General features: G+C 41.0%; 1 protein-coding gene across 3 annotated transcripts in view; it reads left to right on the top strand.

Annotated features, from left to right (window-relative positions):
• The window catches only part of LOC127430875 (LHFPL tetraspan subfamily member 2a protein-like), a 54,450-nt gene that overhangs the window by 22,725 nt on the left and 14,225 nt on the right, over positions 1-17,500 (top strand). For 2 of the 3 annotated variants that reach the window (XM_051681014.1, XM_051681013.1), the window contains one exon: positions 17,264-17,500. This exon is cut by the window's right edge and continues 366 nt beyond it. In XM_051681014.1, the coding sequence (XP_051536974.1) occupies positions 17,449-17,500 (52 nt within the window). In that variant the 5' untranslated portion in view covers positions 17,264-17,448. Of the gene's footprint in view, positions 1-15,654; positions 15,787-17,263 lie in introns of those variants that run through there. The other variant, XM_051681015.1, reaches the window with a different exon arrangement.

The following is a 17,500-nucleotide window of genomic DNA, read 5'->3' as shown; positions in this document are numbered from 1 at the left end:
AGCAACCAAATTGGCCCGGTTGCTAGGGAGGGTAGAGTCACATGGGGTAACCTCCTCGTGGTCATGATTAGTGGTTCTCGCTCTCAATGGGGCGTGTGGTAAGTTGTGTGTGGATCGTGGAGAGTAGCATGAGCCTCCACATGCTGTGAGTCTCCACGGTGTCATGCACAACGAGTCACGTGATAAGATGCACGGATTGACGGTCTCAGAAGCGGAGGCAACTGAGACTTGTCCTCCACCACCCGGATTGAGGTGAGTAACCGCACCACCACGAGGACCTACTAAGTAGTGGGAATTGGGCATGCCAAAATTGGGAGAAAAGGGGATAAAAATTAAAAAAGAAAAAAGAAAGAAATGATGATTGTTTCACGATGTTTACACCTCTCATTTACACAGGAACTGCATTTTCCTACACCAAAAAATTTGTAAAATGATGACTTAAAAGACTGATAATGAAAATGAATTAGTGTGGTCTAGAACTACAACCAACAACAAAAAGTAGCTTTACACAGATGCTCAATATCATTAAAGACTTAGTTCACCCAAAAAGGAAAATTCTGTCATCATTTACTCACCCTCTTGTCGTTTTAAACCCATATGACTTTCTTTCTGATGTGGAATAGTAAAGAGAGATGTTAGGCAGAATGATTTACGCTGCACTTTTCCATACAGTGAAAGCAGACCAGTGTTGTCAAAAGTACCGGTACTTCGGTACCAAGTCAGTACTAAAATAAAAAAGATGTAACGATACCAGTGTTTCTACAGTACCGGTATTGCCGACTTATTTCAGTACACGCACACTGTCTTACTGACACACGACTTATTTGAGCGTGTGCTCTGTTACTCCTTTAACACTGAAATGGACAATTAATCAAATTAAAATCGTGACATGTTCCAGTGTGATTATTAAACCACGAAAGGCTGCAATCTTAGTGTGCATTCGAACTGCGTGCTGTAAATGAATGTATGAAGCAGACCGCTAATATACTGGAAACTCCACAGACATTGAGAATCATTCACGTTGTATGAGATGACAGAGCAGAGCACTAATCCACTGTGAAGCGAGCAGCACATGTAGACTATATATTTATATAATTAAAACATAGCTTTTGTGCTTTAATGATCACACTGGGTGATGTAGCACACTGTTTATCCGTCAGAAGAAGTGAAGCACCCATCAAAACCACACGTCAAAATAAAATCATGATTCAAAATAAAATCTTGGCGCCTGAAATTGAAGAAATTGCAACAGAAATATATCACTATATAGTAAAATGTAATATTCACTATAGTAATATTAATAATAATAATAATGATGATGATGATAAGAATAATAACAAATTTAGCAATATATTACAAACAAGAGTGGATTTGTAAAAAAATAAATAAAATTTTTTTTTTAAAAATTAGTAAAAAAATGCAATGGTATGTTGAAAACTCCATCATTGCGCGTTCATACACGCAGTGACAGGAGGAGATGCACACTTACTCTATTTTCTATAATATAATAGCTATTCAGGTCGGCTGGGTTCCAAAAACAACATATCCATATCCAACTTTATCCATTTTTAAATCTCAGCTAAAAACACATCTTTTCTCTCTGGCATTTGGTCCAACAGAGTTTTGATAATTATTAGTGTTATTAATAGTTTCCCTGCTGAATTTCCTTTTGATTTTTTTTTATTTATTTTTTTATATATATTTATATATTTGATTATTGTACAGCACATTGGTCAACAGTCTGTTGTTTTTAATCGTGCTTTATAAATAAATTGACATATTATTTTCATGTCATTCATACATTTTTAAAGCCTTGAAGGAAAATCCCTATTTTATGATATGATTATATGATAAATATGAATAAATGAGTTCTTAAGGTGTTTGAAGTACAGCCTGACCAATATGGGATTTTTGAGACTGATACCGATTTTATATGGGGAAAATTTACCGATTACCGATATGGTGGCCGATATAGTTAATTTTTGAGCTGGAATGAAAACAGAGCTTTTCTATGTGGATTGCGCACCAATTTTGCACCGATATGATTATGCAAAGGTACTCAGAAGGCTGCTTTCTTAAATATTTTTATCAAAGAATATTTTACATTATTATTATATAATAATAATGTCAGCAAATTCTAGAAATGAACACTGAGAAAATAAAAAATAAATAAAATAAATAGCTAAATAAACATCAGTAGTACTGTTTAGTATCAGTCAAATGCTGACTATTTTAATACTGCCGAGTCAATTATTGGCAGGTTGTAACACAAGAAGCATTTACAGCACATCTGACGAGCATCTGACGAGACAAGAGATAAACAGCGGCAGCGGTGTTACACCGTATTCTGCTATACAAGTTCAGGGGAAACTTTCAACGGTGGAAAACCAGACTTTTAAATATTACATTTTATAAATGCAACGACTGGAATTGTTCGGTTGAAGGGGGTAAAAACAGTTTGGTGAATACATGTTTACACATTAGCTTCCACTCAGCTGACAACAATGAAAGTAGCTACGTGATTAGCTAGTTAGCTGTAAGCTCATTGTCACAGAGAGTAAAAGATGGACTTTATTTACTTTCCAGCACTGCGTCTCACCAACTAGGTAATAACGTAGCGTGAAATCAACACTCAGCAGACACAATCCACCACCGCACCGTTGTCCGATGAGCTGCAAAAAGATGCTCTGACGTTTATCTTTCAATCTGCTACATTACTGACTGCACTGACAAACTATAGCTGGCTAACAGCAAACAGATGTGATAAACATGAGTGACATGGTTGTCAGGGACAGGGTTAACATTATATTAGTTATATTGAAAAGGGAAAATGATGAGGTCATTGTTTATTAACTTTCCAGTATGTATTTCACAAACTAGATAGCAACTTACCGTGAAGACACCGCTTAACTCCGCACCGTTTAACTCCGCACCGCTTAACTCCGCACGTCAGCAGAACCACCATCAGCACAGAGTCAGCTCTGTAAACAATGGAGTCGGAGCGCCGCTCTGCTGGACAAACTACATTATGACACCAATTCTAAATCACCCCAAGCATTGTTTTCTGCATTATATGTTCAGAAAATGTTTTTTTCATATCTGCGCATATCGGAAAACATACACGGCGATACGATATATCTGTGAAAGGATAATATCAGCTGATAAATCGGTCAGGCACTGGTTTGAAGCACACATACACCTTAAAAAGTATGTCAGTTAATCATAATCGCAATTACTTGTTTGACAATTAATTGTCAGCCACATTTTACAATCGTGACAGCTGAGGAAGTGTTAAACATCCTTTTATGTTCCACAGCAGAAAGTCCTACAGGTTTGAAACGACATGATAACAGAATTTTGGTGTGGCAGGTTCTGTTGAATCATTCTTGGTCTTGATTTTGAGCGAGTTTGAGCTCTGATCTGGGATCAGTGAAAGTCTCTCCACATGTGAATCAGTTCTTCACTCAGACGGAACCGCTCATTGAGTTTTTCCAGTTTCTCAGCTACGGTAACTGCTCATTTTCCGGGTGCTGGACACACGCAGGCTGTCTGGAAAAACTGAGAGAGGAGAATTGAGGAGGAAAGCGTTGCGTTGAGTTCTTGGACTTGATCCAAAACTATGGAGCCTCTCTCAGAGGACGTGTGGTTTCATTTAACACATTACCCAGAACTCTCTGCTTTACTGCCCTGCAGACAGACTATGACATCAGTGTCCAGAGGGAGGTCAGAGGTCGAGTCTGTGTGTGTGCTCTGTTCATATGGCAATGCTGAACAGCACAGTCAAACGAGAGTTTTACTTATATGAGTGATGCTTTTTTGTGCAAAACTCCAAACAGATAAACTGTAATATCAGGAAGGAAACACCATGTCACTGATGAAGTAAACATCATCACCTCAATCATCACAGCTGCTGTAATCCTCAGTGTCTCTGACCCATCCAAAAGTGTGTGTTTAGGACAAAATGGGACGTGTGATATTGTTCAGAGCCCACCTGCCACCACCACTGAATGGAGGAAACCCCCCGAAATAATAAACACCCGGAAAGAGTCAATGCTCCTTAAATTGAGGTCCACTTCCTCTGATCAGAGCTTCCTGTATGTGTGTGTGAGAGGGGTTTCACTGTAACAACATGCAGACTGTGATCCGCTCACTCGTGACGTCTGTCAGATACTTAGATTGTGATTGGTGTGTTAAACAGTGATGTCATAGACTGACATGTTCATTCCAGTGTGTGTGATTGTGTTACTGTTGTTCGACAGCTTTAAGTTGTGTTTTGATCTCACATCTCAACTGTTGCTTTTTTAAAACCAAATTAGCGATTTTTACACTGATTTTTAGTTTTTAGCCTCATAATTGGTCTCAACAGTATCCAATGAACACGCTGAACGACTGTCTGAGACGCAACAAATGTGGCCTGATCCAAACGTTTCCTTTGCAAATACTGCAGCAAAACTGATTGCTGTCAGTAGTTATGTTTTGTTTTTTTAATCCCCTTTTCTCCCAATTTGGCATGCCCAATTCCCACTACTTAGTAGGTCCTCGTGGTGGCACGGTTACTCACCTCAATCCGGGTGGTGGAGGACAAGTCTCAGTTGCCTCCGCTTCTGAGACCGTCAATCCGTGCATCTTATCACGTGACTCGTTGTGCATGATACCGCGGAGACTCACAGCATGTGGAGGCTCATGATACTCTCCATGATCCACACACAACTTACCACACGCCCCATTGAGAGCGAGAACCACTAATCACGACCACGAGGAGGTTACCCCATGTGACTCTACCCTCCCTAGCAACAAGGCCAATTTGGTTGCTTAGGAGACCTGGCTGGAGTCACTCAGCACGCCCTGGATTCGAACTCGCGACTCCAGGGGTGATAGTCAGCATCAAACACATGGTCGTGAGTCAGTGTAAATTTCGTTTGTACCGACTAACGTTTTGAAAATATGAAAACTTTCATGAATCGAAAATTTACATCACACCGGCTTTACGAACAATTTACACAAAAATGAGTTCTACTCGTGTTTCATGAATGAGGCCCATTGTTTTTCGACTTTACTATACACTATGCATGTTGTAATTTCATTTCATTTAAACCAACTGATCTTAGTTCAGGACACTCTGGCGATGATCTCAGTTGAGTTTGTCTTTGGGAGAAACGCCAGCATAACTACATATATTTATAAAAAACTCATTATGTTTTTACACTTAAACCTGTTTGTATCAAAAGAGTAACATCTCTAGTTTCATCCGATATGCCATTTATAAAATTCCAGCAATTTATAGCGAAACGGCGCACTGTTAAACACAATGACCTCCTGTGAGAACGATAAGCCTTAATTACCTGAGAAATCCTGTATTCACTGTCCATTATCACTGTGCATTTCACATCAATGTATTCATCCGAAAACTGGCTTTATATGGAGTTAGGATGAAAATAAGGTGCATTTCAAACTGTTCTGAGACCAGTGCAGACAGACAGCACACTGGAGGTTAAGTCATTCACTAAATAGGGAGCAAGGGAGCATCCTATATCTCTCTATGCAGTTAAGTGCATTCACTCCTAAAATCTGATCAAAAGTTCAGTTTCAGGCTGCAGATGATGTTTGGATCACTCAACATGTTTGACAGACATGTGACAATGATAATCAGTACATAGATTCAGAATTTATAATGTATCATTTTATTTTAACATGGTTGACAGTGATTGGATGATGCTGGACATTACTTTAAATCTGAATTAATTATGATAATTTCTGATTGGTAAAATGCTTCAGCACTGGCTATTGCTTGTTTGTTTGACAGTGGAAAGAGAGAACATCGAGATTTTGTTGCCAAAGTAGAAAAAAACATTGTAACATTAAAGTCAAATCAAGTCAAATAATTTTTATTTGTATAGTTTTTTGTTTGTGCTTTACTCACTGTTCCAAAGTAGCTTTACAGAAAATCAGCTGTAATGTATATAATGTCTATTATAAAAAATAATAAACAATATGATAAAAAATTCTGACTTTCTATAGCTTGGTATTATTTATAATTTCACACATTTGTATTTTATTTTTTTGCTTGTATATTAGGTGCTACTAGTTACAAATCAAAAAGGCAAATGGGAAATGCACACAGCAGTCACGTTTTTGGCACACATTTAAATATATCGCTAAAAATAAAATGTATCATTTTTTGTTGTGGGGGGTGAGTTAATATTTTAGCTGAGCAATTATAAATATATGAACTACTAGACCATCAGACAAAATCCTGACAGTTAAACACACACACACACACACACAAACCTGCCCACACACACAGACACACACACCCAAACCCACCCCCCCCTACACACACACACACCCAAACCTGCCCACACACACACACCCAAACCCGCCCACACACACAGACACGCACACCCAAACCCGCCCACACACACAGACACGCACACCCGAACCCGCCCACACACACACACACACACACAAACCCGCCCACACACACACACACACACACAGACACACACACCCAAACCCGCCCACACACACCCAAACCCGCCCACACACGCAGACACGCACACCCGAACCCGCCCACACACTCACACACACACACACACACACCCAAACCCGCCCACACACACACACACACACACACACACACCCAAACCCGCCCACACACACACCCAAACCCGCCCACACACACAGACACACACACCCAAACCCGCCCACACACAGACACGCACACCCAAACCCTGCCCACACACACACACACACCCAAACCTGCCCACACACACAGACACACACCCAAACCTGCCCACACACACAGACACACACACCCAAACCCGCCCACACACACACACCCAAACCCGCCCACACACACACACAGACACACACACCCAAACCCGCCCACACACACAGACACGCACACCCAAACCCGCCCACACACACAGACACGCACACCCAAACCCTGCCCACACACACACACACACACCCAAACCTGCCCACACACACACACCCAAACCCGCCCACACACACACACCCAAACCCGCCCACACACACAGACACACACACCCAAACCCGCCCACACACACACACCCAAACCCGCCCACACACACAGACACACACACCCAAACCCTGCCCACACACACAGACACGCACACCCAAACCCGCCCACACACACACACACACACACAAACCCGCCCACACACACAGACACACACACCCAAACCCGCCCACACACACACACACACCCAAACCTGCCCACACACACACACTCACACACACACACACACTTGCCTTTGTCTATTTGCCCTTACCAGCTTTCAGAAGGCTGAAAGGCTGACAGAAGTGCGTGTGTGTGTGTGTGTGTGTGTGTGTGTGTGTGTGTGTGTGTGTGTGTGTGTCGGTTGGCCACCCACTTCGTCTGGAGTGTTTACAGTTGACCGTCTGTTTTTCTGTGTCATGTGACCTTCACTGCACAGAGAGGGCTTTTTTTGATCTTCAACAGGACAAATAAATGAAGTCCAGCAAGCGTTCACACTGTGAGTGAGAGGATGTGTTCACAATGGAAAACTAGCATACTACTTACTGCATACTCTGAAATGTATACTGTAAAAATAGTATGTCAAACATTTTGCAGTATGCCACAATAAACATTTCAAATAGTAGTATGCTACATTATTGTCACATGATCTCATTATGTTGCACATTCAATTCAGTGAGCATCGTCCAGTTATCATCTCAGATACAAGTACAGTTACTCTATACTTTTAATTAAATGTTGTGTAAAAATGTCTTTTGTCAGTGTGATAATGAGTCAAGGAAGAGATGTTAAAATCACAGTTGATATCCTTCCGGTTCATTCATTACACTAGAAATAGAAGCTCGAGTCGAGGGTATTGTGAGTAAATGGTCTGTTCCAAAACCTAGTGAGCGTCCACAGGAGGCGGCACTTCAAGACATCTTAGGCGCGCTCCTGACGCGAAGGCTGTTCAAAAAGCTAGGTATTTTAAATAGGCTGCCTCCTTAGATAGCCCTATTTATTTACCCTGACATGTGGAGTTGCTGCCTTTGTAGAGCGTTCCAAATCGCTCACTAATGAGGCTCCATTTCAGTTTGGATGCTGCCAAAGTGTGCAGTGTGCTCTTAGTATGTAGTATGTCATCCAGCTATTCTATACAGAAAATTCACATTCTGTGCACAGTATAAACACCCCATACTACATATCGGAAGCTATGTTCCTTTCCAAACATAGTCAGTAATTTTTCTTCATACTGTGGCCTTCCTGTTTTTCCACCAATCACAGTGTTTCTCTTATGGGTCATGATGGGAGTTGAGCTGCTCTCCAGTCACAGGTGTTCTATCAGAAAGACTCGAGATTGTTGGAATAAATGCGAATGAATGGATACTGGTGTCATTGGGTTTAAGCCCCGTCCTTCGGTTCTGCACTCCGATGCGGCTTGAACCGTCAGATCCTACCGGAGGCGATGACAGCAGGGAAGCAGAGCATACCCCTGCCCAGGACGGGACCTAAACTGGTGGTGATGAGATGGAGGGTGGTGAAAAACGGAGGCATGCAAACAATGAGAGGCAGCTGAGCAGGCTATAAAGCAGAGGCTGGATTGAGATTGGATGGATGCTTGATAGAATGAATCCCGAGATCTTCCTGCTAGAACTACACTTATGTTTACATTTCTCTCAGGTGACCCGTGTGAGCAGACGTGTCTGAAATAACGTGTGATGCAAACTCTGGACTAGTTTCACACCCTGGTCAACTTCCCAGATCCATGGTTTTGCCATTTTCCGATATTGTCGATCATCGTCTGTCAATAAGTGTTGCAATCGGCATCGGGATATTTGTAAGATATTGTCGATATCCGATTACATCGTCCTATCGCCCAGCCCTATTTACTGCAGGATTGACATCTGTGGATCTGTGTGCTGTTCATATACCTTAACAATTACATAGTGATTATTTTGAGCCTTTAGACAATATTTGATCTATAGCTCAATTTGTATGCGTTTGCTCTGAAATGAATTGAAATGATGATTTTGATTTCAGTCAGAGAAGCATAATTTCATCCAAAGAGCCATTATGGTCAAGTAAATTCTAAACGATTAATGCAAGATGTTATATATGGTAGAAATCTAGTTGAAATAATTCAAGGCACATGTTTTTACACTGCTTTTGCCTAAGTAAACACATAATGATGTAATCAAATTAAAAACAGTGGAAAAATACAAACCTATTAATTTCAATAAATAGCAGTATTTACCTACATACTGTATATGTTTACTAAAACGTTTTAAAGCATGTACAGTAGAAGGCCACGCTGAGTCTTGTTGTTGTACCGTTTGTGCACTGGAAGCTTCTGTCACCAAGACAAATTCCTTGTATGTGTGTAAGCATAGTTGGCAATAAAGCTCATTCTGATTCTGACATCAAACATTTTTGAGTGCTGATGCGAACAACTGAAACTGAATTTCTGCATCAGTTTTAAATCATTTCATGGAACAGTTTGAAAGAACTGATTCGCAGAAATGAATCAGATATGCCAACTCTGCATTTTTGCTATTGAGGTCCACACAAATCCGTTGAAGTTTGAAACCTCCTAACGTCATCGTTTTCCAAAGTATGCAGTAATTGAGAGCATTTTCTAAACGCTCTTTTTTCGTTGGAGGAAAACGCTGTTCTAGTGTGGATGAGAGGTGTAAACGAAGAAAAATGTATGTGTTTTCAAACAAAAACTTGTTAGTGTGGACGTGGCTTGAGGCAGCAATATCATATTAATAGTAGGGGTGTAACGGTTCTCGGTAAAAAAAAAAACGAACCATACGGTTCGCCACCCACGAATCGGTAAACATTGGCACCGCGGTTCACCTCATGTTTACTGATGCATCTGGAGCACAAGGTTTTGTGAAGAAAATAAAGCATCAAATAGACACACACAGTTACAACCTCCGCTAATGCACCTGAATGGATCTGCAGATGTATACGCTCCACCTGTGTTTCACGTGGGTCAACTTGATGACATCACTGTTCTGCAAGCGTTGTGTGTAGTTGAAAATGTCAAGTGGAGAAAACGAGCCGCTGATTGAGAACCCCAATGCGTGGGAACATTTTCTTTTAGCAGACAATTACAACAGCGATGGTCAAAAAACATTTACAGAACAGGCTCTTGTTTGCAGACATCGCTCGACACGAGTGCTGTATACTGGTAATACATAAATATAATTAATCATTGTAACTAGGTTAAAATGAGAAAGGAGGAGGTGGGAACCGGCTGAATGATCAAAATAATATTTAATGAAACAAAAGGCGCACACACGGCAGCTGCGTGTGGCTCGCTCTCTCTCGAACTGCCACATCCCACTGCACTTATCCACTTATTACTACGCACGCCCGGCCCCGCCCTCCTCCTCGTCACACTCATTTACGGCGAAATCACCGGGGGAAGATAGCGTGAGGCGCGCACAGAGCCACAGATGAGCCGAAATTGCACAAACTCCCTTCTGTTTTTAAGCAAACAATAACTAAAGCAATTGGGGTGTTCATTGCCAACGATATACTTCCCTACTCCGCTGACGAAGATGTGAAATTTCCGTGTATGATTAAAACAATCGAGCCACGTCACAACATCCCTCATATCCGTTTTAATAGCAAAGTTCCTTCTGTAGTGATGTACAGCTTCTGAATATTGAATATATGTGCAGTTGAGTTTGAAATGCATTTGATGTCATGCATGTAGCATAATAGTGCAGGTATTAAGTTAAAATGTTGATTTAGTATTTAGAGAAAGAGTTTTTTAGTTAAAGACCCTAACAAACATTAACCATGGTTTTACTTTAGTATATATTGTAGTAACCATGACTGCTGTCAGCATGGTTTTCTTTGCAGAAATCATGGTATTGATACAATTAACCATGGTTTTACAACAGTAATTCTGTAGTTTGCATATAGTAACCATGGTTATACTATATATTGTAAACATGACAGTAAATGTTGATTTTGTGGTTACTATGTTTTTAATACAAATACCATAGTTAAACTATGGTTACTGTAAAACTGTGATTTTTATTCAGGGAAAACCTGTTGAAGTGTTTGTTACCAAGTAGATTATTCTTACTTTGGATTTGGCATTAATATAATTTTTTTCTGAACATTGCAAATAGCAAACCGTGACTCTAAAACCGTGATACAAACCGAACCGTGAGAAATTTGAGCCGTTACACCCCTAATTAATAGATAAATACAAACATTCCAATCATCTCAATGTTCACAACGTTAATGTTCATAATGTTAGTTTTTAGAGGTAGACCGATATATCGGTTTTACGATTAATCGGTGCCGATAGTTGCTTTTTTGAACTATTGTTATCGGCAAAAATCATTGGCGATAGTTGCAGATAGTTTTTTCATCGTTTTGTCATTTCAAAATATGAGTCGCCGGTGTGTTTCGGACTTGATATATACTTAAAAGTCCCGCGTTATGCACCGAATCTTCATTTTTTTCTGGTTATTTTGGGGATTTTGGTTGAACAATAAACTGCATCTGAGATTTTATTTATTTAGGACTCTTTGTCTGTGCCCGTCATAGTAAGGAAAAAATAATAAAAGATTTTGACATTCTATAAATCAGTTTTAAAAACTATCGGCCGATTAATCGGTTATCGGCCTTTCCCACCACCTTCGTTATCGGCAAAATCCACTATCGGTCGACTTCTATTAATTTTATATCTTCAACAGAATGATATTCAATAGATGCAGATATTTGATATTTCACCCAGCTATAGAATACAAAAACTTTTGTATAGCGTTTTTCTCGCTCAAACTGAGAAAATGAATAATGACACAAGAAAACTGCATTAGATCCGTAGATTTACTTTTTTAGACACAATTTACAATCATATCTTTTTCAAACTGCACAATGATGACTCTAAGACTTTATAGATATTACAGCTTTTTTTTCTGTTAAAGCTGCTTTGAAACGATGTGTGTTGTGAAAAGCGCTATACACATAAAAAAAATATTCAGCCCCCATACGATGTTCCTGGAATCTTTGAGGATTTTGGGGATTTGTGTGTGAATGCACTCGTGATGACATGTGTAAACGAACATGACATCACTGAAGATGACATCACTCAATGTCAGAGTGGTTGTTGTGATGTTGTGATGAATTTCTCCTAGATACCCACACACACACACACACACACACACACACACACACACACACACAAACAGAGTGAGCGGATGAATTCCAGAGACTGTTGCTCAGTTTCCAGTAAAATTCCATCTGGACTGGATTGATTGTATTTGGCCGATCATCACGGATTATTCACACAATACTGTGTGTGATTGTGATAATGAGGCAGCTGTTTGATCTCTGATCACACTGACAGACAGTAATACACTTGTGGATGTGTAATCACGGCAACACTCTTAGTTTCATCCAGTGAGTATTCTTCTCAGTGTGCTGCTCAGGAATTCTGGGATGAGCTCATAAAGTCCTGCAGAGCATTTGTCCGTGTGTGTGTGTGTGTCTGCTAAAGTTCAGATTCATAAATATGGTCTAATTGAACACATGAGGGTTTTTCCATGACCATCTGTTCTAGAAATGTCCGGATCAGATTCGGTTTTGCAGGAATCATCTCTCTGTAAAACAGCAGATTAGATGAGTTTATTTCAACAGAGTTTACAATCTGAACTGAACTCAGATCAGCAGTCAGAAGTATCCAACAGTGAATATTTGCCTCTCACAGATGGTCATTACAGTGATTTTACCACAGGTAAAGGGTGTTTGGCATGACATGATGCAGTGTGCTTAAACCCCTTTTACCGGAAAATGATAAAAGACACTGTAACGGGGTTCGGGAAAGGAGGAAGTGGGAACCGGATTAACACTCAACAAGACTTTAATTATAATATAACATCAAACTGGAACATAATAACAAATGTGGACCACAAACACACACACAGCTCTGTGTGTCTCTCTCTCTCTCTCCAGGACTCCCGACTCCTCTTATCTCTCTCCCGCTGATTGGGCGCTTAGCACCAGGCGTGCACACTCACAGCCCAGCCACGCCCTCCTCCTCATCACATACCCCCACCGCCTGATTCGTGCTGGGGAAAGCACTGGTCTGACTTACTAAGTTGCCCCTTTGGCCATGTCGCCGGCTGGTTTTCCCCGCCTCCTGGGTACCTGGGTAGAACGAGGGGAGGGGAGAGGAAAAGGGGGCGGGAGTGAAAGAGAGAGATAGAGAGAGAGAGAGGGAGGGAGAAAAAAAAAACTCCTGTTCCCGACCATGCCACCATTTGGTCCTCGGCCAGCTGGGTAACGGTCCTCCATGACGCTGGCCGATGACACTGGACCTCACCTCCTGGCGGATGGCAGCTAGCTCCTCCACCTCCCGGCAGACGTCAGAGGCTGCTCCACCTCCCAGCAGATGGCGGCAAGCTCCCCCGCCCCCTGGTGGACGGTAGTGGCTCCTCCGCCCTCTAGCGACCGGCAGCAGCTCCTACACTCCCTGGCAAATGGCAGCGAGCTCCCCCGCCCCCTGGTGGATGACAGCGGCTCCTTCAGCTTCTGGCGGATGGCAGCGGGCTCAGTCGCCTTCGGGCGAACCACTCCAGTACCACCTCATCAAACATCCTCAGCATCGCAAACCTCTGTCAGCGGCGAGGGCTCTCTGAAGGCACGTCTTCCTCCAATCCCGGGTTTCGGCACCAGTGTAACAGGGTTTGCGAAAGGAGGAGGCGGGAACCGGATCAACACTCAACAAGAGTTTAAATATAACATAACATCAAACTGGAACATAATAACAGACGTCGACCACGAACACACACACAGCTCCGTGTGTGTGTCTCTCTCTCTCTCTCTCTCTCCCTCCAGCACTCCCGACTCCCCCTCTTATCTCTCTCCCGCTGATTGGGCCGCTCAGCACCAGGCGCGCACACTCACAGCCCGGCCACTCCCTACTCCTTGTCACAGACACCAATTTTCTGATGATCTTTTTCACACCAAAAGTGATCATATCACTTTATAAGACATTAATTTAACCGCTGGAGTCATATGGATGATGTTTATACTGACTGTCTGTGATTTTTGGAGCTTCAAAAATCGTATCACCATCCACTTGCATTTTAAGGACCTACTGAGCTGAGATATTTCTCTACTTTTCTTCAAATGTGTTCTGCTGAAGAAAGAAAGTCATACACACGTGGGATATCATGAGGGTGAGTAAATAATGAGAGAATTTTCTTTTTTTTGCGTGAACTATCCCTTAATGAAGTTCTGAACGTAAGTTGAGGAGGAGCTTGTTCATTTAGGCCTGTCAATCATGTCCCAAGGATATACAGTATAAGCTGCTGCTTCCCTCGCACCATCCCTCCACCTCCCTATCTCTACCCTTATATTTCATAACGCCTGGACCATTTACGTATTTATACCAATAGTTTTATTTCATCATTTTTAATTGGACTACATCATTGTCAATGCTTCATGGGATTGTAGTTCATTCCCTCATTAAAGACATGAAGTACACAGTCTTGTATCTTTGTCTTTTTGTCTGATTTTCAAATACTTTTTTGCTTCAAATCAAAGTTTGTAATGTTGTGATTCACCTGGGAGCTGGTTGGTTCCGTTCATAGTTTACAGCTCTTTTAGGAAGGATTTTTTTTTAATCCCTATGGGAAAAAAAAGAATGGGAATATACTTCTGGAACTAAGAAATAGTGAGCGGGCACTGTTGTTGTGGTGTTCTGTATGTTTCTGTCTGATGTGATTATTGATAATCAGGTTTGTTGCTCATGCTGTGTGTGTTTATTTCTGTTGGGTGGCACATTGTTTCTATCAGCAGGAATTCAGTGTAATGAATGACGTGAGTAATGCCATCATGTCCATTAGTGAGGTCTGTACAGTCCAGAAACACTCGTCCTGTACGCATTCACTGAACTCTGTAACTCTGAATATACATATCAACCAAATGCTAATTTGAAGAATATACCTTTAAACAGTCACAGAGTTGCTAAGTCATGTAGTTAGCTTAGCATCATGCTAATGTCAAACTCCATTTGAATCTATTGTTCTATCACTTTGAGGCGGTCAAAGATCAATAAAATGTGCAATACCAGTAAGACAGCATGTCAGCTTCCTCGTCTAAAGGCCCAGGTATACCTCGTTTTTGTTTCCGTTCAAGGAAAAAAGGTTGGGAACCACTGACGTAGATGAACTTTAGCACCATTTCAATTTACTGGGTCACACAGAACTCAGTACTCGGCTCTATAAACTTTAGTAAACTTTACACATACACTAGAAGAGGAGAGAGAGAGGGTGAGGGAGGTGCTGCTCTTGCCAGATTCAGTGTTATTGTAACCCAGATTCACTTTACAGGCTGAACACGCCCTCAGAGGGGCGTAGCCTGGGAACAAGGAAGTTCAGGGGGAGGAGCCTGAGATAGTGTTAAGTGGGAGGAGTCACGGGACAAAGTCCAGGCCCAGAATTTTGAGTGAGTTGGAGCGGTCATGGGCGGAGCCTGAGATTAGAGGGTTAAGTGGGAGGAGTCAGTTGAGTGGAGCCTGAGACTAAAGCGTTCAGTGGGCGTAAAAAGAGGGCGGAGCCTGAGATTACAGCATTCAGTGGGAGGAGTCAGAGGGGATGACATCACTAAAGCAGATGATCATTCAAATGATGAAGTGAACTTGAGGAGACGCTTTTACTCTGGGATTTATTACACCTGATTTCATTTCGTTGGTTTTTAGCTGATCTGATCGCTGACAGAAGATATTTTACAACTCAATGAACAGATGGAAGGTATTGTGTACTCTAATAGAAGGATTTACCTGCGTGTGTGTGAGTGTGTGTTCAGTCAGCTGTTGATTAAATTAAATTTGAAGAAAACAGTTTAGTGTAACTATGATAGAGTTTGTTTCTCAACGTTGATCTCTGTTTAGAGTCGCCTCATATACTGTAAACCAATGATAAATCCGTTGCTGTTTATGGTGTCAATAAAAGCTGTGAGCAGTTTATCTCTCTCTGGACCTTTATTAATAAAGAGATGAGGAAGTATAGCGGTCAACATACACACACACACACACACACACACACACACACACACACACACCTCCATTGATTTCCTGGTTGATGTTATTTTGAGTGTGTGTTGTTTGTGACATACTGTGAACCCCTACTGTACTCCTTACCTAACACTTATTTGTGAGGTTTTTATCTTTCATCAGCACAGGTCAGAGTTCAGAGGTCAAGGCCTTTCAGATGGTCATGTGATCTGAGTTTCAATTTCTCATTTCTGTGTGAGATCCTGACAGAGAGAATGAGTCCTGTGTGTGTGTGTGTGTGTGTGTGTGTGTCTATTGTGTGATAGAATTCAGGAAATCCTTCTTTTCTGTTCTGAAGTTGTTTTGTTTCAGTTAAATCATGTGAATATTGTGTTTCTTTGTGCAGTGTGTGTGTGTGTGTCACCAGCAAACTCTCTCTGCTCACACAGACTGAATGAAAGACTCTCTTCTGATGATGATGATGATAAAGCTGCGGGTTTGATTTTCAATAGAACAAATAAGATGTTTCTGCACACTACAATCTTTTAATACTTGATAATGAACAAGATAATGATTGTGCTGATTCTATATCTGATACAAAACACACATTCATACTGTAGAACTCACACCAGACATTGAAGTATTACATTTACAGTTCATCATTTAAACCAAAAAAGACAATTCTCTCATCATTTACTCACTCTTCTGCCATTCTGTAATTCATGGCAGTATTCCAGTGTGCTTTGTATAAATATATTGCAAGATCTGTGAGTTTGTGAGAGTTAATGGAGGATTTTAAAATATTAATGAAGGATGGAGTATTATAAATTAGATCGATTGGGCAACATAACACACACATCTCAACATGCAAATAGATGCAAGAAAGAAGACCATCTGTAATTAAATATGCAAATATTATGATGACCTCATTGTTTATTTTGAATGCTGAACATTTTAGCGATGTAAGACACATTTTTAAACATTATTTTAACATTTTAAAAGTTTAATTCTTAGCGTTTGAGGTTTAGAACAAACACTAATCAGAATATTTATGAAATATTATCACAGTGCTGCTGTGCAAATGATGTAAATTTAAAGAGCATCAGATTGTGTTTATTCTGATTAATGATTGTTTTTTATTAGACTGTCATTTCCATGTGTTGATATTTGATCGTGAAATGTGTGTTATATTTGAGAACGTGTTTTTAATTGATTTATTTCTGTTTTGTCTCTAGTTGTTTGTGAGATGATGGTGAGACGTCTGCAGTAAGATGTAGAATCCAGACGAGGAGGAGAGACAGAACAAGGAAGAACATCGTCTGAACGACGCATAAAGAAGAAGAGAGAGACACTTTTCAATCTCTGTTCATTCCTGAGAAATAGTGACGACTTGTGACTTTTGACCTTCGCCCACTGCACCATGTGTCATGTGATCGTGACGTGCCGTTCCATGCTGTGGACGCTGCTTAGCA

The sequence above is a fragment of the Myxocyprinus asiaticus genome, chromosome 40 (assembly GCF_019703515.2).
Source record: "Myxocyprinus asiaticus isolate MX2 ecotype Aquarium Trade chromosome 40, UBuf_Myxa_2, whole genome shotgun sequence".
Taxonomy (NCBI): Eukaryota; Metazoa; Chordata; class Actinopteri; order Cypriniformes; family Catostomidae; genus Myxocyprinus; species Myxocyprinus asiaticus.
Note: the sequence above shows the minus strand (reverse complement) of the source record. Positions and strands in the feature narration are given on the sequence as shown.